Source organism: Desmodus rotundus, chromosome 3, assembly GCF_022682495.2.
Source record: "Desmodus rotundus isolate HL8 chromosome 3, HLdesRot8A.1, whole genome shotgun sequence".
Classification (NCBI taxonomy): domain Eukaryota; kingdom Metazoa; phylum Chordata; class Mammalia; order Chiroptera; family Phyllostomidae; genus Desmodus; species Desmodus rotundus.
This window is the reverse complement of record NC_071389.1, coordinates 30232523-30255787: the sequence shown is the minus strand read 5'-3', so window position 1 is coordinate 30255787 and position 23265 is coordinate 30232523. Positions and strand designations below refer to the sequence as shown.

General features: G+C 40.0%; 1 protein-coding gene across 5 annotated transcripts in view; it reads right to left on the bottom strand.

Moving 5' to 3' along the window:
- The window catches only part of MAST2 (microtubule associated serine/threonine kinase 2), a 158895-nt gene that overhangs the window by 132247 nt on the left and 3383 nt on the right, over positions 1-23265 (bottom strand). For all 5 annotated transcript variants that reach the window (XM_053920345.1, XM_053920348.1, XM_053920347.1 and 2 more), the window contains exons 2-3: positions 8733-8880; positions 5177-5319 (exon numbers count right to left, since the gene is read on the bottom strand). In XM_053920345.1, the coding sequence (XP_053776320.1) occupies positions 5177-5319; positions 8733-8880 (291 nt within the window). The remainder of the gene's footprint in view (positions 1-5176; positions 5320-8732; positions 8881-23265) is intronic.

Sequence of the window (23265 nt, the reverse complement as noted above, 5' to 3'; positions counted from 1 at the left end):
CCAGGGCTGGATGAACAGTGATAGCCAGGTTGATGGAGACTCAGATATGGCATCAGCCTGCCAGCTATGTGGGGTAGAGCTCAGAAAAAGGGACAATGGCCTCTGCCAATACTTCTGTCTGGGAGAAAGCTGCCCCTCCAGCCATAGACCTGAAGCCAGTACTGGAGCTCAGAGCAAGTATGTCCAATTAAATCCATGTGTGGGCCGTTTAAGAGGAACACCTGGGATTCCAGAAACTCTCTGTTTGCCTCAGCCACAATCCCCACTAGTTTTTATAGCCAGAGTTATGGGCACTTCTATTCCTGGAAGTGGAACTCTGGGTTGGGGGGCTCAATGTGCAGCTAGGACCCCTCATTCCTCAGAGGGGACCTCCACATTCGAGATATCCCTCCTGATTTTTATCCACCACATGTGAGTGTGGGACCAGCCCATTCCACATCTCTGCACATCCTACCAATATGGATGTGGCTTCTTCTTTATATCCTTAGTTGTAGCACTTCTGTTTGACTAGATCTCAGATGGTTCTGAATGGCGGTTGTTCTGTAGTTAGTTGCAATTCTGATTAATTGTGGGAGGATGTGAGTACCACGTTAACCTACACTGCCATCTTGACCCGAACAACAATTTTTAAAGGGCAAAGAACTTCAGTAAACATTTCTTTGGAGAAGGTATCTAAATAGGGGGAAAAAAAAAAAAGCGCATATAAAAAGATGCTCGCCCTGACTGGCGTGGCTTAGTTGGTGGGAGTATCATCCCGTAAACTGAAGGTTGCCAGTGTGATTCCTGGTCCGGGGCATGCCAGGGTTGCAGGTTTAGTCCCCAGGCAGAGCACATGTGAGAGGCAACCAACTGATGTTTCTCTCTCATGTCAATGCTTCTCTCCCTCTCTTTCTTCCTCCCTTCCCCTCTCTCTAAAAATAAATAAATAAAATAAAAAGATGCTCAACATTATTATTCATTAGGGAAAAGCAAATCAAAACCATATGATACCACTTCATACTCACCAGGATACTATAATAAAAAAACAATAATTTTTTAAAAATAGAAAATAAAAAGTGTTAGCAAGTATGTAGAGAAATTGAAACACTAGTAGATTGCTGGTGAGAATGTAAAATGGTACAGCTACTGTGGAAAATAGTTTGCAATTCCTTAAAAATTTAAAGATAGACTTACTAGGTGACCCCTCAATTCTGCCCTTGTATATGCACAAACGAATTGAAAACAGGTACTCAAAAATGTACATGCACACATATGGCCAAAGCAGCACTGTGCACAGCAGCCAAAAGTAGTAAATAACCCAGATTTCCACCAACAGACTAATGGAAAAACAAATTACATTATATACATACATACAACGAGACATTATTCGGTCACAAGAAGTAATGAAGCACTGTACTGATGCACACTTGAATGTGGGTGACCATCCAAACATTATGCAACAAGAAGTCAGTCAGACACAAAAAGTCACATATTGTATGACTCCACTTATATGAAATATCTAGAACAGATAAATCAACAGAGACAGAATGCATATTGGTGGTTGCCGGAGGCTGGGTGGAAAGGGGAAGGGAGAGAGGGCTAAACTGGTAGGGAGTTTTACTTTGGGGTGATGTAATGTTCTATAATTAGATAAAAGCAGTGGTTGTACAGCATTGCAAATGTACTAAATGCCACTGAACTGTTTATTTTAAAATAGTTAACTTCGTTACTTGAATTTCACCTCAATAAATTATTTTTAAAAGGATATCTACAGCAGATGACCTGTCATCAATATGATAAAAATAAAATTCATAGGTAATTTCCTTTCCCAAACCTGTTTCTTTCCCTGTGTGCCAGTTCCAATTAAAGGTGTAACAATCTATTGCTTAATGTAGAAAACTAAAATGAATTCTTTTTTCTTTATTCTCTTTTATCTAACCCAGCAGTTTTTCATGAGTATAAACTATGTTGTAAGTTAATTGCTACTATTACTACGTAAAGTACCTAAAGGCAGGCAAAAGAAGATTACCATTTAGTTCATACAACAAATTCTGGAACTATGTTATTTTACATGCCCTGTAATTATCTTGATTACAGATGAGAAAACGGAGGATTCCAAAGTTTGAGTGATTTCCCTAGGGTTGTATGGTTACTAAGTGGCAGGACAAGGATATGGAACAGAGGTCCACGGCCTGAGCTCTAGTATTTGCTTATTTTATAAAGTAGAATGCACTCACCATCACTTCATTCTAATATATTTTCTTGAGTAGGAAGTGGAAAAAGTAGAAATTAATAGATAAGTCCATAGGGGTTTTTTCAAATATCAGCTTTCATGACTTTTGCATTTCTCTCTCTAAAGAAGGTAGTGGTATTTTTTTAATAAAAAAAAAAGTCAACAAAACCTGTTAATACCTCTTTAACAGTTTTAACAGTGTTGCTTGACACTCACCATTCCATCCCTTGTAGACACACTTCTATTTGTCCCTACCCCTCAATTTTTTTTTTGATAAAGTCAATTTTGTTTTCTTCTTATGGCTTGTTCTTTTTGTGTTCTTTGAAACCTTTGCCTCATCCAAAATCATAAAAATTTTCTGTTTTCTCCCACATGTTTTATGACTTTAGCTCTTAAATTTGGTCAATTATCCACTTTCAAGTTAAGTTTTGTAAATAGCATGAGGTAAGGGTCAAGGTTCATTGTTGAAAAAACTATCTTTTTCCCATTGAATTACCCTGGCACATTTGTCTATTTCTGAGCTTTCGATCCCGTCCCGGTAGTCCATGTGTCCATTCTTACACCAGTACCCCACTGTCTTGATTACTACACCTTTACAGAAAGTTATAAAATCAGGTGGGGTGATTCCTCCAACTTTGGTCTTGTTAGATCTTCTTCAGTTTCTTTCAGTAATGTTTTGTAGTTTAAAATGTATTCGTCTTGCAAATAATTTCTTAAATTGATCTTTAATTATTTTTATTTTTAGGTTATTGTAAATAGTAATATTTTTAAATTTCAATTTCTAGTTGTTCATTGTTAGTATAGAAAAATACAAGTATTTTCACCTATTTTTTCTGTATTGAATTTTGGAGAAAACACTGGTAAGAAAATGTGAGCCACGGACAAAGAGAAAATATTTAGAAAGCATATATCTGATACATAACTTTCATCAAGAATATACAAGAACTCTTAAGACTCAACAATAACAAGACAAACTAAATTTTTTAACAGACCAAAGACACGAACAGACACTTAATCATAAAATACGTATGAATGATGAGCACATAAAAAGCAATTCAACCTCCTTAGTCACCAGGGATATGCAAATTAAAACCTCTCTATGATACTCCCAAACCCACTAACATGGCTAAAATTAAAATGATAACACCTCGTACTGACAAGGATGAAGAGCAATTGCTAGTAAATACGCAAAAATGCCACTGCGGAAAAATTAGGCAGTTTTTTAAAAAGATGAACATACACTTACCGTACATCCCAGCAATCTTATTCTGAGGTGTTAACCCAGCAGAAACGAAAGCATATGTCCAAATAGTAGCATGCAAACTTTCATAGCAGCTTTCTTTTCTTTTTTCTTTTTTCAAGAATTTATTTATTTATTTTTATAGAGAGAGGAAGGGAAGGAGAAAGAGTGGGAAACATCAATGTGTGGTTGTCTCTCGCATGTCCCCTACTGGGGACCTGGCCCACAACCCAGGCATGTGCCCTTACTGGGAATCAAACCGGCGACCCTTTGGTTCACAGGCCCAAGCTCAATCCACTGAGCCACACCAGCCAGGGATAGCAGCTTTCTTCATAATAGGCAGCAATTAGAAACAATCCAAAGAATCATCAGCTGGTGAATGGCTTAACAAAGTCTGGTATACCCATGCCAGTGGAATTCCTCCAGCAATACAAAGAATTATTATGTAAAACAACTCTACGAAGGTACATGGCGCTATATTTTTTAAGTTCCAGAGGTTAAAAGGCGAGGGAGGAAAGATGGGCTTTAATAGATATGTTAAGAACAAGTAGAGAAATCTGAATATGGTCCCTATGTTAAATATTATTGTTAAATTGAAATTAAATTTCTTGGATCTGATCATACAGTGTATTTATTTAGAAGACTGTCCTTGATCTTAGGAGAAATACTTAAGGGTGAGGCATCATAATGTCTATGACTTGCTTTGAACTGTTTCAGGAAAAAAATTATATACGTACACAAAGATAAAAAGAAGCATAATATAAAATTACAACCAAATTGGTCAATGTAAGTAATCTTTTATGGGTATTCACTGTACCATTCTTTCCATTCTTCTGCAGGTTTGAAATGTCCAAAATAGAAAGGTGGGGAAGGAGGGAAGTTTCTGATCCTGATTCTCTCTGTGGCCTAAGATTCACAAACTTCAGGTCATATAAGGAAATCTTTTGGTCCAAAAATTAACTTTTTACCTATTGTAAGAAGACTTCTTCCCCTATTCCAACTTCCCAGAATGAACAAGTAAACAAAGCTTTCTACTCCAGACATGCCAACCCAGAAGACTCATACTCCCCCAGAGTAGATTAGATTGTAGTTCAATGGGAACAAGTTTCTGTTATTGTATGCTACAAATGCTAGTGTGCTCTGTTCTATGGATAGAGAGAGAAGTGTGAGATTAGCAGAAAGTCAATGAGTGTGGTATGTAAAGGGGCAGGGCCACTGGGGGTAAAAGGGTACAAACTGCAATCACAGGCAGAAAATCACCTGCCAAGAGTGAGCACTTTAACCCTGGTTAGGTCCTGTCTATCACAGAAAGCGGAGACCGAGAAAAGGCTCGTTCTTTCCTTCAGCATATGCTGAAATTCCCAATGTGCACATAAAGTGTTCTCTGTCTCGGGTACTAAACAGTGTACCACAGAGCTGTGCACAGAAGCAACATGACTTGATGAGATTTAGAATCATTTCTATAAGAAAACTCTCTCCCAGGAAATTTATTCATCAAAGTCACCATCATACTGAATCTTTTTTATAATTCTCAGTACATAATTAGTATCAGTGACAATGTAAGAGAACAATCAGAATATATCCAAATTCCATTCTTTTTCTATTCTTCACTTTGAGAAAGTAAACTACCCAAATCCTAAAAAGGAAAATAATTGATGTGGCAATGACAAATGACAATCAAGGATCTATTTGTAAAGCAAGGGGCCATCTTTATTAACACTTACCAAGCCAGCAGTAAGAGAAGGCGCAGACTGTCCAAGGGACTGATTCCTCATTCGAACCAGGTTTGATGCTTCTCCTGAAGACTGCCAAGTCACCTGTCCCACACTGCTATGTACACTGCTGGACAAGGGAAGCAGCTGCTTACCTTCAAACACAAGGTGTAGAAAATATACTTGTAATTATGTATTAATTAGTTAATGAAAATATATAATAATCTCAAGTGGGTAAAAGTATATTGATCTAAAACCAAGTATAGTTCCTCAATATCCACTTCAGAATCTGCAACCCTTTAAAAAATTCCAACCATCTTGATGGTGGTGAGAAGTCCAAATGGAATACTGAACTGAACTATTTAAAAATCCTCTTTAATATCCACCACCATGCTACTCCCTACCCCATACCCTGAGACCCAACCTAGCAGGCTAGGAGTTTTCCAGTCTCTTCTATCCTGCTTAGTTTCTCACCAACTCCATGCAACGTGAGTGGAGCTGACAGATTCTCCTAGGCAGGTTTGGCCCTTAGGTTTCCAGAAGACAAACACTGAATCCATACTGCTCTCACAAGACTCCGTGTACTCAGCCAGGACTGACTACCTTAAACCCACTGAAAGACTACAAGAAAGTCACCTAATAAAGGCTGAGTATCTAGAAATGCAACAACTTTCTAACTGAGATATAAGCCCCAGTTCAATCCCTTCCTTCACATCATTCTTCACATTGCTGGTAGTGATCTAACCAAAACAAATGGGGCCATGTCTCTCCCTTCCTTAAAAACTTCTAAAGAATTAAGCCAAACTTTTAAAATACTAAAAGGATCCTCCATAAATCCAGGTTATCTAACTCGCCTCATCTCCTCCCAGTGTTCCATACCCATTCACTCACTGAACTTCGATATTATGCCCTGCACTTTCACGTGGCTTTATTCTGATTATCCTGTTCGCTTGGAAACCTTCCTCTTCCTGGCAAAATCCTATTTGTCAAGGAAATACCTACTATAATAAAGATATGAGCAAAAGGAGGTTTTAGTTTGTTTTTTCTACTACATACTCTTTTACTGCAAACAAAATGTGACACAACTTATTTAGAGATCAATTCAGCAAAACTTATTAAAATTTTGACTTGAATATGGACCCAGCCTTCCACTTGTAGAAATATAGTATAAAGAAAAAAAAAGTAGACCAGAATGTTCACCTTGGTGATTCTCACCATAATAATATTAGAAGTAAGGCAAATGTTCATTACAAATTAAAGAAATGATAATATCTCCACATAATGAAATACTGAACCCAGTAAAAATAATGAAGCGCTCAACATGTAGTCAGGAGAAAAATGTCAATATCTCCTGTTGAGTGAAAAGAGCAGAAAATAAGTAGCATATCATCCCATTTCTTATTTTTAAAATAAAAAAGTTTGGGTATATTTATATAAGTTTTTAAATGCATGTTTCAGTTTAATGGCGTATATATAAGTGGTTTGGAGGGAGGGAAAAGAAGGAAGTAAAATTAAGGGCTTTTCCCTTTCTCCTACGGTATCTGCCAGGTTGTCAGAGCCCTGGCCAAGCTCCAGACACGCGCAAACCAGCCAGTTGTAAACTTTGGACAGAGGCAGCGCCAGGATGACTCGAAAGTAGGGCATCCTTGGCCCTCCTGAAGAGAGAAAGCTAGTGGCAGGTGGAGAGTCTGTGTATGAAGTCTTCAGACGCCTTCACCTGAGTAAGAAAGCTGCCTCCAACAGGGCCTCAGTTGTGTGACAGTCAGCCCTCCGTGACACCAAGATAAGTAACAGTCGAAAGAAACTACTGTCAATGGGCTTTTGCACTGAAATTTTGGATCATGTCTCAAATTTTCCTCAGGAAAACAAAACCTCAGAGGAATAAATTCTACAGGCCCCAAAGGGTGACTAAAAGGAGGCTCAGTGCCTAGGAATTCACACAAAGGAAAATAACCTGAATATTTATGTAAATATATTGCAGGACGGGTGGCGACACAGACTACTGATAACATTTACTGTACAGTGATCATGTGCCAGAATTGCTGAATCTGTTCTATATATCTCTTAATCCCCTCAACCGCCCTACAAGGTACATGCTGTTATTTGCTCAAGGTCACACACTTGGTGGGTCCAGGAACTATCCTGGTGTTCAATAAATCTGTCTCTCCAAAGCTAGAGGTTCGTTTAGGGCTTTCATGTATAGTGCCCCCAAGTCTTTCCAACTAATTCTCATAAATATATACTTGTCTTCCCCAGTCATCAACCTCATTCAGACTAAGATCCTTCAGGAACAACTGAAATGTCTGTCTTCTTACTTCCAGTGTCTTTACAACTATTACAAATACCAAATACCTTATTTCAGGCCATCAGCATCTTAGCCACTCTTGTTGCAGCTCGAGGATTCTTTTTGCTCTTAACATACACAGAACATGTATAGACATAATCTTTAACCCTTAAAAGGAGTCCCCATCCACTTCATTCTTCCTCTCATACACACCACCCATGATGAGCCTTATATCCATGAGTCTCAGGCTTTTTTAATTGTTCCTCTGGAGAGCTTGAATGGATCACACATCCCCACCCCTAGGCTTGCCCTATGACAGGGTTTATCACATCCTGTTAAAGCTCTTTAATGCTTGCCCTACTGAACTATGGATTCAATGAGAGTCAGAATAAGAATTTCAAGTCATCTAAAAATTCCTTGAAGGAATATGGTGTCCGTGACAAAGGAGAGGGTCTCAGCACAGGAATCCGGCAGCTGTCCCTTCATCTGTCTCCCCAGAGCCACAAACCTCAGTCTCCTCTCACATGACTCTAGCCCACTCTACCATCTCTCAGCCAGAGCCCAGGTTCCTGAAAGCAGAAAAGGCCCAAGGCTACCATTTGGCTAACATATGACGTCAGATGATCCTAATCTAAGAACCAGAAAATCCAGGAGCCAATAAGCTTTTCTCACTTAATGAAGAACTGTTGCTATCGGAGAAAGCTCAAAATCTTAAGGAAGGTGGTCAAGACAGTGAAGAAGACAGTAGTGGTAACGGTGAGGGGCAAAGCGGTCAGAAGATCAGTGAAGAAAGTTCCAGTGGATGAGGAGAGCAGTGATGAATGGGGCTACTATGGTTTAACCTACATATATTTTTATTACTGTGTAACACGGAAATATAGAGTTGCAAACCAATAAATAAATAAAAATTCTTCAGGAATTTACATATTTAGGGGATGAGAGTGAAATCAGGTTCCCTTATTAGTTTCACAGATATACTGCTATATACCTGCTAAATTAGGGGGTAAAGACTTTAGTAGAGCCCTGGCCCGGTGGCTCAGTTGGTTGGAATATGGCCCCGTACACCAAAAACATTGCAGGTTCAATCCCTGGTCAGGGTACATAGAAGAATCAATCAAAGAAAGCATAAATAAGTGGTACAACAAATCGATCTTTCTCTCTCCCTCTCCCTTCCTCTGTCTCTCTAAAATCAATTAATTTTTTACATGCCAATTCAGTTGGTATACCTTTAAATATTCACAACACAGTACCACATTTAAAAAAAAAACAAAATTAGGTACTTACCTGACAATGAACTGGCCAGGCTTCCTTTCCATAACTTACAGTCATCCTGACTAAGTTGTCGCTGAAGTTTAGCTTTTCCAGTGGATGAAAATATGTCAGGATTACTGAGCTTCCTGAAGAGCAGGGGACTAAGTCCAGGTATCACATCCTTCAAAGAGAAAAAAATAAAACATAAGTCTTTAATGTCTTTTCTGAAAGTGTCTAAGAACTTTATATTAAACATCTCTACACATCAAACTGATCTAGAAAGTACTAAGACAAGCCCTAAACAGCATAGTTCAGGTGGTTGAGCATTGTTCCCAAAAGTGAAAGGTAGCCCGTTAGATTCCCAGTCAGGGCACATACCTGGGTTGCAGCCCCGGTCCCCCATTGGGAGCATGCAAGAGGCAACCACATATTGATGTTTCTCTCCCCTTCTTGCTATCTCCCTTCCCCTCTTTCTAAAAATAAATAAAATCTTTGGAAGAAAAAAAAAAAGAAAGCACTAAGATAAAATGAGAAGCATAAAGAGAAATACCTGAATCTGTGTTACCAGCCACTTGAACAAGACTCAAGTAACTGGTACCATGGCCAATACTAGAAGCCACAGGGACAAAAATGGAAAAATGTCCACTTCCTTGAGAAAAGATTGTTTTAAAGGCCTCTAAGGTCATACATGGTGATCGGTAGGTTCACAAACATGGCAAGGCACTAACGTTGGTTGGTGGTGGCTATCTGGAATATAATTTACAAATGACCAAGCATAAAGAGAGAAGTGAAGTTGATGAAGAAAAATATCGATGGAAGGAAAAAGTATTTTTAATTGGTAGTAAATGTATAAAAGGATAAAGAGGGATATTCAGGCACTATATAATTAAAGCAATTGATGTGAGCCATGAGAAAGAAGAACTGGAAGCAGTAGTTAATACAAAAAGAGAAGGCAGCAAAGGAGCAGTCTATATTCCCACTATTTGATGTGTCAACAATGAAACACCTATGCATCAAGAAAAAACTGTGAATGGAAACAGGGTTTGGGCACTAATGCTAGTAACCCACAAAAAAGGCCTGGCCACTCACGAAACAGCACACCCAGCAAGAAGATTTGGGTAGAGGAAAACGAGAAGGCTTGGAAAATATCGAACTGAAGTAATATCCTACATGAAGGCAATACAGAGAGGCGAAGTTCCCATCCCTTAAAAGAGCCAGCACTTGACTGGATGACTGCCACACTGAATGGATGAACAATGAGTGTTAGCCAGAAAAGGAACAACACCCAAGCCCTGACCAGTGTGGCTCAGTTGGTTGGGTGTCATCCTGCGAAATGAAAGGTTGCCACTTCGATTCCCTATAAGGGCACCTTTGGGTTTGGTCCCCAGTCAGGACGCACACGACAGGCAGCCAATCAATGTTTCTCTCTCACACTGATGTTTCTCTCTCTTTCTCCTTCCCGTCCCCTCTCTTTAAAAATAAATAAAATCTTTAAAAATAAGAGGAACAACAACCAATAGAGAAGTAGATCAGCACGAGTTAAGAGAAAGTCATATCCTTTCCAAACTTCCTATTTCCTATCATAACATACTAAAGAAAAGAAGCCAGAAAACAGAAAGGAAAAATGAAAGTGGGTCATTCCTCTTCTTATACCAAGTCTCCCCTGTCAAAACCTTGCCAAGGGAAGAAAACATAAATAAAACTGCACAGGCTTAATTTAACTTTTCAAGTAGGATGTCTTTGTAACTTTTACTTTAAGAACCTTGGTCATTTCATAAAAGTACACATACCTATGGGTATCTCAAAGAATTTTTACAATTTAAGCATATGCATGTAATCAGATCAAGATTTTTTTTTTAAGACATAACCAAGCAACCCAGACAGTCCCCGTGCTCCCTTCCAGTCACTACCCCAGATCCCTCCAGAACAACCACTATCCAGGCGTCTAACAGGATAGATTATATCAAGTGAAAACCTTTATATGAATCACTCAGTATGAACTGTCCTGTGTCCTGTGTCTTTTGCTCAACTAGACTAAACTTTTAAAAATAGCAGAACATTATTGAGTTCATCCAAGAAGTCATTACAGGACAGGATAGGAGAATGAAGCAAATAAGACAAAACCACAAATAACCCAAGAGAGAAAGAAAAAGGGCACAGGAAGTAGAACGTCCTTACTGACTTCCATACTAACTTACTTCTTGCAGTTTTCCAGTTCCCTTTTCTAATCGCTTACAAGGTCCAGCCAAACCACATGTTTTCAGGATCAATGGGATACCACAGTGCCCTTATAATAAGTTCTTCCTTTCTACTTAAACTAGATCAAATTGGTTTCTGTCACTTCTGTGATCAAATAATTCCTAATCAAAGTAGAAAGTTAACCTTGAGGAGGAGGAGGAGCCTAGAATGACTTGCAGGTTTCTGACTTGGGTGGTGTGCTTTCAAGCCTGGGTACACAAAGCAAAACAAGTTTACAAATAAAACTCTGCTATGGCAATAGTAAAAAGTAACATAACTAAAAATTACAGTACTTTTCCAATAACTATTAGAGGAGTTATAAATGTTCAACCAGGAAGAAAAGGAGAAGAGAGGGGAGGGGAGGGGAGGGAAGGGGACAGGAGTAGCTCTTTTCAAATACATGAGGGCTTCTCCTAAGAGAGTCATCTTCTTACTTCAGAGGCCAGAATTAGAATTACTAGATGAAATAACAAAAGGGTGAGTTAGAAGAAAGAACTGTCTAACAGTGAATAGGCCACCTTGAAAAGAAATGGACTGTGCCAACAGAAATACTGGAAAAGGTGAAAGTTGACCTAAAGCACTAAACTCTCAAAATGTGGTCCCCAGGATAGCAGCAACAGCCTTACTTGTGAACTTATTAGAAACACAAATTCTCAGGCCCCACCCCAGATCTACTAAATCAGAAATTTGGGGGGAGGATGTTACATACACAGTCCCTGGGAGCACAGGGGAGTCTCCCCCATGGGCCTAGATGGCGGCAGAGGGAGGTTCTTACACTGAGCACTCCAAAAGCTAGAAAGATGAATGGACCGGCCCCCAGTGCACCCAAAGCTAGCAAGATAATTGCATAGGAAAAAAGCGCCCACTCCCTATCCCTGTAAGAACTGTGGGCTTGAGCAGGACGGGGAATTGCCTTTCAGATGGGAGTCCACCATTCTCCCAGGTCTCGCGGCACCTCGACAAAGCCCCCTCCTTTTGCACCAGCACCTGTCTCACTAGTCCGGCCATTCTTGTGGCAGACAGCTGAAACTGCCTTTTCAGTTACAAGGAGACCAGCAATCTGCATTTTAACAAGTCCGCCAGGTGATTCTGAAGCCCGCTAACATTTGAACACTGCCGGACTAGGTCAAAAACTTTCACTATGATGCCACCACACAGATATGTTGATCAATTGTGAAGATTGTGTCATAAATGATTGGAAATTGATAATAAAGTACTCAAGTTTGCAACCAGTTTACTTTCTTAATTAAATGAAAGCAGGTTCTTCATAAACACTATAATAAAGTCAATTCACTTACATTACAAAATTCTTTCTTAAGTGATATTTTTAAAAAGTAAGTATTACAGCAAGCATGCCAGACATTACAAATAGCCTGTACTTATCTACTGTAGCACAGTGTAACAGTTACATATCTAACATATACCATGTCTATTTCAATGTCCCTCTGCCACCATCTAGGCCCATTGTCAAATAAAATTTTTAGAAGGTTGAAAACTACCTTACTACACAATGTCTACATGTCCTTCCACCTCTAAGAGAGTACTGATTACTCTTTTAATTCAGAATGCTGACTTGTGGCTGTTTTGCCTATTGCCTTAGGAGTCTCTACAGAGTCCTCCCTCTCTCAGCTCAGAACCATCTCCCTCCTCCACATTACCAAAGCAAATCTCAGGCTAATAACTCTACCCATAAAGCTAGTGCTCTGCTTATACTGTACTACGCTAGTAAAGATATGTTTTAAAGTAGACAAAGGATTCACAGCTGAAGAGAGAAATCTACACACTAAAAACTCGTGTACCAGACTAAAAGCCTGGGTTAATTTTCTATAGGAGTAGTCTCACCCATATTACTGGCAACTCAGTAGATGAAAAAAATTCTATACCCTGTGGTAGATTCTTTCTGACCTACCCTGCCAAGAGTCAGACTCAGGTAACACACTACTCAAAGTCCATTCTCTTAATCCCTATCAAAAAGCTTTTGCTTCATGTCCACGTGAAAAAAAAAAAAAGATGAACCTTGACCCATACTGCAAGCATATGAAACACAACATATACAAAAATTAGGTCTAAATGAATCATGAATCTAACTATAAAACCTTAAAGTATAAAACTTCAGAAAAAAAAGCAAGAGTAAAATTTTGTAACTTCAAATCAGACTCTTTAGATAAGACACAAAACACAAGTTTATAAAGAGAACAAATTTATAAATCGGACTTCATCAAATTTTAAAACTACTACTCTTCAAAAGATACTGTTAAAAAAGAAAAATCAATTCCCAGTCAAGACAGTAGTATAGGTAAACACGGCTCACCTCCCTACACAACCACATCAAAATTACAACAAACTATAGAACAACCATTCGGAACTGTCAAAATTGAGCTGAATGAATTCCTACAACTATGGAATTAAGAACAAATCACATCAAGAATGGTAGGAGGGGCAGAGATGCCAAACAGGCTGGTCCCACATCCATGTGTACTAGATAAAAATTGGGAGGGATATCTCAGGAGCTACGGGTCCCAGCCACACACCAGGCCCCCTCACCCCCAGACCAGAGTTCCACTGCCACAAAGATAAGTCTCCATGACTTCTGGCTGTAAAAACCAGTGGGGATCGAGGCTGTGGAAGACAACTGCCTGAATCCCAAGCAGTTCCTCTTAAAGGGCCTGTGCACAGACTTACTCAGAATCAGTACCTCTGCACAGGGGCAGCAGGTAGAAAGACATCAGACACATACAGGGAGGAACTGAATTGTCTGGTATCAGGGCGAGAGCAGGGGGGCCACTTCTCCCAAATAGAAGTGTTGACAGAGGCCATTGTTTCTTTTCTGAGCCCTCCCCCCACACACACAGCCAGCAGGTGGGTGCCATATCTGAGACTCCATCGACCTGCCTAACACAGTTGCCCCACCCTGGTGAGTCCTTGAGGACCTGTCCCACCCAAATTTCAGGCCACCCAAACTGTTTCCAATGGCTTTTCCACAAGAATGGCTTGTCTTGGCCCATGCTTCAGATTTCCCTAAATTCTCTTGAATAAGCATCATCTGACTTTCAGAAAGCTCGCACCTCTGGCTAAGTGGCCCCAGACCCAGCACTAGCAGCAGCCGACCTTGGTTTACAGCTGGGCCAGCCTCTCCTGACACCTCCAAGCCCAGCAAAAGTAGCAGCCATCTGCAGATAGCTTTGTAGCTAATGCTATGTGACTGCAGACAAAACACAGGAGGGGGCTGACCTTGGACATGCCAACAGCAATCAAGGCTCAAATACAAGAGGAGAGTGTATCAGCCCCCACAGTGGAAGCACCTTGAGTGTCCAGCTTTGGTAATAGGGAAAGCTGTGACACTGGACCCAACAGTATACCTACTACATTAGACACCTACTACATCAGGCCACTCTCCCAAGCCTGGGAGACATAGTTAGCTCTACCTCATATCTTAAAAACACAGGGAGGCTGCCAAAGTGAGGAGACAAAGAAACATGGTCCAAATGAAAGAATAGAACAAAACTCCAGCCCTGACTGCTGTGGCTCAGTGGTTGAGCGCCAGCCTGTGAATCAAAGGTTAGCTGGTTCAATTCCCAGTCTAGGGCACATGCCTGGGTTGCAGGCCGGATCCCCAGTAGGGGCTGCACAAGAGGCAACCACACCTTGATGTTTCTCTCCCCTCTTTCTCCCTCCCTTCCCCTCTCTAAAAATAAATAAATAAAATCTTTTTTTAAAAAATAAGTCTCAGCAAAGAAATAAGACATATTTTAAAAAAAATAAAACTAAAAATCTATATTAAACAAAAAAAAATTTTTAAGGCTCTAACCAAAAGAATGAAAAGGACAGAGTAAAGAAAAAGTAAGCTAGGAGACAGAAACACAGAAATTACACAATATGAAGAGCAAAGATAAAAAAGACTGAAGATAATACACAGAGACTCAGGGATCTGTGTAACTATAATTCAAGATCTAATGTGTCTTTCATTGACGTCTAAGAGGAAAGTACACATAGAACAAGGCTAAAAAATTTCCAGAATAATAACTAAAAGCTTCCCAAACATGTTAAAAAGACATAAATCTACATATTTGAGAAACTGAGTGAATCCCAAACAGAATAAACCCAAAGAAATGACAAGGAACATAATTAAAATTCTGAAAAATTATAAACAAATGAAAAAAGCCCTGGCTGGTGTGGCTCAGTGGATTCAGTGCTGGTCTGCAAAGCAAGGGGTCACTGGTTCAATTCCCAGTCATGGCACACGCCTGGGTTGCAGGCCAGGTCCCCAGTGGGGGGCACATGAGAGGCAACCACACACTGATGTTTCTCTCCCTCTCTTTCTCGCTCCCTTCCCCTTTCTTGAAAATGAATAAATAAAATCTTTTTTTAAAAAAAGAAAAATATGAAAGCAGCCAGAGAAAAATAACACTCCACCTATAGAGAAAAAAAAAAAATGACTTTAAATGACAGCAGATTGCTCATCAGAAACCATTAAGTCCAGAATAAAGTGGCACAGTATTATGCAAGTGTTGAAATAAAAGAACTGTTAACCAAAAGCAATATCCAACAAAAATAACCCTTAGGAATATGGATAACTAAGAGAATTTGTCAGCAGAAGACCTAAAAGAATGGCTAAAGGAAGTTCTCTAGGCAGAAAGGAAATAATACAAGAAAAAACTTAAGGAAATAGGGAAAGGAGAAAGAACACAGTAAGCAAAAATGCAGATAAATACATTAGGCTATCCTTCTGTAACATACTATTTTTAAAAATCACTTAAGAGGAATATCCTGATTAAATTAGAATGGAGCTCTTATCATGGTAATACTATAAAAGAGTAGGATCAAGCAATAGAATATCAAGATGTTGATGGGATTTTTGAAGTGAGATTTGCATATACTCTAAGAACTGATTTATTTTATGTTGTAAGGATATGGGTTTACTGATTTTTATCATGACGTCTACTGTGTTTTTCAAATAGTATGCCATTTATTCATAATTTTGTCATATCTCCACCCATAATCTGTCTAGTGAAAGCTCCATTTATCTTTGGAAATCCAGCTCAGATGTCACCTCCTTCAAGAATCTTTTATAGACTTCAACAGAGAGAAGGTCTCTGCCTTTGATACTTTTATAAACGATGTACTTTTCTGTTGCACTTGTTGTCATTTTGTACTTTTATTGTTTCACCTTTTAAACTATGAGCTTCTTAGTTTAAAGAAATTAGTTAAAATGTTTATGCTACAAAACATGATTTAGAATTAGATAAACTCACTAATGAGGTAGGAGAGCTCAAGAAGAAATCAGAAACAGGCCCTGCCTGGCATGGCTCAGTGGGTTGAGTGCTGGCCTGTGACACAAAGGGTCACTGGTTCGATTCTCAGTCAGAGCACATGCCTGGGCTGTGGGTCCCCAGTGGGGGACACAGGAGAGGCAACCACACATTGATGTTTTTCTCCCTCTCTTTCTCCCTCCTTGCCCCTCTCTAAAAAAAAGAAATAAAATCTTTTAAAAAAGAAAAAGAAAGGGGGCAACTGATGGCAACTGGGAGAACTGTGCTGTCCCAAAGTGCTTTAGTTTGAGCAGGACGGAGGCGTCATTGTCCTATGTACAGCGTTTCTTGTATCTTGTATCTTCTTCAATAAATGTCTCTATTTTTCACATTACATGGCTGGATAACTTCTGGACAGACCATATGTTTACACACACACACCAAAAAACTGAAAAACAGGTGTTCAAACAAAAACTTGCACACGAATGTTTATGGCAGCACTATCCCAATCACCAAAAGGTAGAAACCCAAATGCCCATCAACTGATGAGTGGATAAACAAAAGATGATACATGCATGCAACAGTATATTACTCAGACATAAAAAGAAAGGAAGTACTGATATGAGCTACAATATAGGTAAGCGTAATGCTGAAACAGTATGCTAAGTGGGAGATGCCAGACATAAAAAGCCACACATTGTGATTCCATTTATATGAAAATGTCCAGAGTCCATAGCAACAGAAAACAAATGAGTGGTTGCCAGGAACTGGGGGGAAAGACGAAATGGGGAATAACTACATATTGGGTACAAGGTTTCCTTCTGGAGTGATATGAACCCCAGAAACTAGATAGTGGTGACTATTGCACAGCATTTGAAGTACTAAATGTCACTAATTGTAAACTTTATGTTAATTGTATTGTATTGTATTTTAAAAGTCAGAGCACATGTGGAGGTGGGCTCCCTAGGGCCACACCTCCTTCCAGGAGCCTATTAAATTGAAAAAAAGCTGAGACCCAGTCACCTTTCTCTCTGGCATCTCTTTGGCTTCCTTCTGGCTTTTTTCCTCTTTCACAAGGCTGGACTGACAAAGTGAAAAAGGCCTAAGAAGAGCGCTCACTAGCCACCAGGACCTGCAGGAGTGTGGGGAATGTCAGAGACCAGCTCTGCAGGCAGAGGAATTTTCCAGATCTAGCTGTTCTTGGGAAAAGGCCTTTCTTTACTTGCATTCAAAATGGTTATTACCCAAAACTCTGTGGGCCAACAAGGAATTAAAGGAGACCATGGTAACAGGCTGTCTATACCCAAAATAAGAGGACTTCTACATAGTGCTAGATTAGGACTGTATTGGGGTTTGAGCCCTGTGGTAGGGACTAGCTAGATATCAACCACACATGATTCGCCTTCCTCCTGGGCACATCTAGATGGTATTTCCCAGCCCTCTAGCAGTTAGGTGTGGCCCGGGATTGAATTCTGGCGATGGAATATGGGAGAAGGGATTAAGCCATTTCCAAACCTGGCCCAGCAAAACCTCCCGCAAGATCCCCGACTTGCCTCAGGTGACCTTGAAAGCGTGTTTAGAAAATTCTATGGCCTCCACTAGTCTGGGCTATTTTAAATGTATGTTAACATCCACTAGTGTTCTTTACTATAGAAGACTACCAGCACTAGAGCTAGTAATAAAATGTCCCTTTCTCTTACTGGTCAAAGGCAGGACTCAGATGTTCCTGAGTCATCTGAACAAAAGCATTTTGGTATCACACCTCCAAAATAACTTAAAGAATTTTTTAAATACTATTTCTAAACTCTGCTTTTAAAAACATTCCTGAACGTCTCAAGTAGTCATGAAAATTAGAAGACCTAATATTACTTTGTTACCTCTGCTTTGCTGAAATACTGGCATAGAAACTATGTGGCTTGTTAATCTCCAACAAATGAAGGGTTAATGGATTTGTGCATCTGCTACTCAGGTTTACTGGTAGGAAGTACTGATACATTAAAGTTGGTACAACTAAAGTATCACAAAATTTTAAAATGTGCTCTCTCTCCTTGGACTGAGTTTGTTCTTTTTTTTTTTTTTTTTTAAGATTTTATTTACTTACTTTTAGAGAGAGAGGAAGGGAGGGAGAAAGAGAGGGAGAGAAACAGCAATGTGCAGAATACATGGATTGGTTGCCTCTTATACGCCCCCAATTGGGGGCCGGGCCCACAACCCCAGGCATGTGCCTGAACCGGGAATAGAACCTGTGACCTTTGAGTTTACAGGCCAGTGCTCAATCCACTGAGCCACACCAGCCAGGGCCTGAGTTTGTTCTTAATCACATTCTAAAACCTAGGGAGACTATACTATGTTCTAAGCAAGTTACTTAATAAAGAAATCCATAAAAATTTCCCTAGAGGGAAAAATGTGTGAATTAAATAAAGCCTCCTTTTCAAGCCTAACATAGTAAAAGAATAGTTCAGTAACACCGACAAACCAAAGGTCAAGGCATGTCTTTTTTTTTTTATTATATTTCTTTCTAAAAGCAGAAGAGAACACTAAAAAAGATGAACTATATTTTCACACATTCTGTGCATGTACCTTTAAAATATAGTGATAATTAATCATTATTAAGCACTTCTTAGTATTTGGCTTTGTATAAATGTTTTGTGTGGGTTAATTTATTAAATCCTCACAATAACCCTATGAAATAGGTAATAATATTATCTCCATTACATTTACATGGGATACTTGAGGCTTAGAAAATTTAAGTAACTTGCCTCAGGTCACAGAGTTGGAATTTGAAGTCACAGAATAACTCAATCACTATTCATTCACTCAGAAGTACATATTTAGAACTTTCTATATACAATTCTAGAAACTGAAGATATAGCAGCGAGAAAAACAAACTCAAATTCCTCTCCTCATGAAACATGTATTTTAATGTGGAGGAATGACAATAAACAGCAAATATGTGATACTAACAGGTGAATAAAAAGAGGGAAAGAGAATGATTAAGAGTGTTACTTTTAAAAGCCTGCGCAAGGAAGGTCTCTTTGAGGAGGTAATATCTAAATAGACCTGAGTAAAATGAGGAAACCAGCCATATACACAGTATGTCCAGGAAAAGTCCAGCCGTTGTCAATATAACGAAAACAGTTTGTACAACATCGATGTAACCTGGTAGCCAAGGAGAGTGGACTGAAAGGGCACGTGTGAACAATGACAACTTCACTGTACCAGTCAGTGGGGGCAGTGAGTGAGCACGTCTACTGTGTGGCCGTCACATTCAAAATGACTGAGCAAGTAGAGCAATGAATCTGCATCAAATTTTGCGTTAAGCTTGAGCATTCCTTTGGAAAAACTATTCGTATGATTCAGAAGGACACAGCTATGGGCAACTGGTGATTGGCAGCTTCATTGTGACAACGTGCCCACTCATCAAGCATGTCTCATGCTTAGTTTTTTGGCAAAACATCAAATCACCCAGGTGACTCAGCACCCCTATAGTCCAGATTCAGCGCCCTGTAACTTCTAGCTTTACCCAAAACTAAAATCGCCTTTGAAAGGTGCTATATCTGAGACTCCATCAACCTGGCTAACACTGTTTGACCTGCCTTGGAGATCCCCAGAGGTTCTAACCCACCCAACTTACTGCAGTCACCAAAATATGAAACCAGAAAAGCCAGCGTTCGGGCTGTCTGTCACCTACCAAACTCAATAAGCCGAGACAGGAATTGAATCTTTATGGGTGCTTTATTCAAATGGCTGGCGATCTGAGAAGACAGTGGGTTTGTAACCTAACAGATGGTCTTAAATTCCATTTTAAAATGGCCTTTTTATAAGAAAAACAAACTATAGGTAAAGGGTTTGGAATTCTGGAAAAGTTAATTAGATTAAAAAACTGCAGCATTCTCGCCCTGGGTGGAGGTCTTTAGTTGTGCCCCAGGTGGTGGTCTTTAGCTGTGTCCTAGGCTGGTGGTCATCTCACCCTGGAGCACAATGGCTCAGATGCCATCTTGATTGCTTGAGACCTCTTGAGGCCCAAAGGTGGAATCGCTAATTGGTCTCCTGGAGTCAGGATGGGCTGTACCCGCTGTTCCTGAAACAATACCTTTTCACACGCATTAACTACTAGGCTTATTAACTATTACTTTAAACTAAAATGTTCCCACTCTTGAATTCCCCCCTCATTACAGGCCCACCCAAGCTGCCTTTCCAAAAGAATGGCTGCTCTTGACTCCTGTACCATATCAAACAAGCAACTGCTAGCTTCAGTGAGCCCTAGTGACAGCCAGATTAGAGTCACAGCTTGGCTTCACCTGGGAATCTCCAAGCCCAGCACAAGCAGCAGCCATCTCAGATTACTTTACAGCTCAGACAGGGTGCCCTGGGCAAAACTCAGGCAGGGGCTGACCTTAGTCTGTACCACTTGGGAAACTCCAGGGCTAACACAACCAGTGGACAGCTACAGACCACTTTGGAGCACCATCACCCTCTCCCTGCACAGCTGTTCCTCCATGGAGGGTGGAGGTTGGTGGTAGTGGTCACAGCCAGTCCTTGCAAATGACTGGCCTGGGTAAATCCCTCCCATTGATCTGCCAACAGCAACCAAGACTCAACTACAAGAGAAGGATGTACTCAGCCCACACAGAGGGCACACCTCGAGTACCCAGCTTGGGTGATAGGGGAGGCTGTACCACTGGACCCTACAGGACACCTACTACATTAGACCATACTACCAAGACAGTGAATCATAGCAGCTCTACCTAATACATAGAAACAAACACATGGACGCTGCCAAAACGAGGAGACAAAGAAACATGGCCCAAATGAAAGAACAGATAAAAACTTTAGAAAAAGCTAAACAAAATGGAGATAAGCAATCTATCAGATGCAGAGTTCAAAACACTGGTTATAAGGATCCTCAAGGAACTTACTGAGGACCTTAACAGCATAAAAAAGATCCAGTCAGAAACAAAGAATACACTAACTGAAATAAAGAACAATTTACAGGGAAACAACAGTAGAGTCAAGTCAATGATCTGGAACATAAGGAAGCAAAAAACCACCACACAGGACAAGAAGAAGAAAAAAAAAATCCAAAAACATGAGGATAGTATACACAGCCTCTGGGACAACTTTAAGAGGTCCAACATTCACCTCATAGGAGTGCCAGAAGGAGAAGAGAAAGAGCAAGAAATTGGAAATCTATCTGAAAAAATAGTGAATGAAAACTTCCCTAATTTGGTGAAGGAAATAGGCATGCAAGTCCAGGAAGCACAGAGACTCCCAATTATGATGAATGCAAAGAGGCCCGCTGCAAGGCACATCTATTAAAGGGCCAAAGGTTAAAAATAAGGAGAGACTCTTAAAAGCAGCAAGAGAAAAGAAGTTAGTTACCAGAAGGGTGCCAGATGGGAGGGCAGAGGGGGAAAATGGGTGAAGGGGTGAGGGGAATAAGAAGTACAAATAGGTAGTTACAGAATAGCCATGGGGATGCAAAGTACAGTATAGGAAATGGAGCCAAAGAACTTACATATGCATGACCCATGGACATGAACAATGGTGGAGAGATTGTCTGAGGGAGGAGGGGGTGCTTGGTGGAAGGGGGCAAAAGGAGAAAAAATCAGGACAACTGTAATAGTATAATCGATAAAATATAATTTAAAAAAGAAAAGAAAGGAGCCTTGGCTAGTATGGCTCAGTGGATTCAGTGCCTGCCTGTGAAACAGAAGGTCATGGGTTCAATTCCCAGTCAGGGCACATGCCTGGGTTGTGGGCCAGGTCCCCAGTTGTGGGCGTGTGAGAGGCAACTGATTGATGTTTCTCTCACACATGTTTCTCTCCCTCTCTTTCTCCCTCCCTTCCCCTCTCTCTAAAAATAAATAAATAAAATCTTTTAAAGAAAGAAAAGAAACATAATAGAGGCTAAGATCAATGTAGTGATGGGGATAATGGGGAACAGTCTCATGCAATGAAGCACCAACCAGACCTGATGGGATGAATGTGGAATATGAGGCCAATAAGAGAATCAAAGACAATTTCCAAGTTTTGGTCTGAGTAATTCGTGGCAGTGCCATTTACTGACCTGGGGAAAGACTGGGAAAGAAGCACACTAGGATAAAAAATCAGGAGTTCAGTTTTGGACAAGTTAAATTTGAAAGGTATCTTAGCTATCCAAATGGAAATGCTACACAGACAACTAAAAATAGGAGTCTAGAGCTCAGATTATGGGGAAAGGAGGAATGAAAGCAGGGAAGTAAGTGAAAAAACCATTAAAAAATTCAGTCAAGGTCATACTAGCTTAGACAGCGTGGTAGCAACAGAGGTGATGAGAAGCAGTTGGATTCTGGATATATTTTGAAAGGAGAGCCCTGACCGGTGTGCCTCAGTTGGTTGGGCGTCCTCCTGCAAAGCAAAATGTCACTGCTTCAATTCCCCGTCAGGGCACATGCCTGAGTTGTAGGTTCCTTCCCTGCTCAGGGCATGTAAGGGAGCCAACTGAATGATGATTCTTTTTCACATGGATGGTTCTCTCCCTCTCTTTCTCCCTCCCCTCCTCTCTCTCTAAAAATAAATAAGTAAAATATTTTAAAAATTAAAAAAATAAAAGACTGAAAGCAGAGAAATGCAGTTGAGTTATTACAACAACTAAGACAAAAGTTTATAAATGCTGAATTAAGGTGATGACAGTGAGAATAAGGAATTGAAAGATGTCATGAAGGTAGAATCAGCGGAACCTGAATAAGGTAAATAAAGGAAAAGAAGTCAAATATCAAAAATACAGTTTCAGGTTTGATGACAAAGAAAGAAAGAGGCACATTTTAAAGGAGAAATAATAAATTCTGTTTGAATGATACGGTAAGCCACTGGCCTTCTAGAGATCCAAGTCCAGCATCCTGTTCAGACGTTAATCCTAAATATCAGCACAGTATGGTATAAAGTATAACAGGCATTACGCCACGTCATGATAAATGGAAAACAAAGTCACTGGTGAGAGGTGGATGCTTACTGATCGGCTAGGCTCTTACTCCCTGAACGAATGGAATCCATCCAGTCTCTAACACAAAAAACTGAAGTGTTTACCTTTTCAAAAT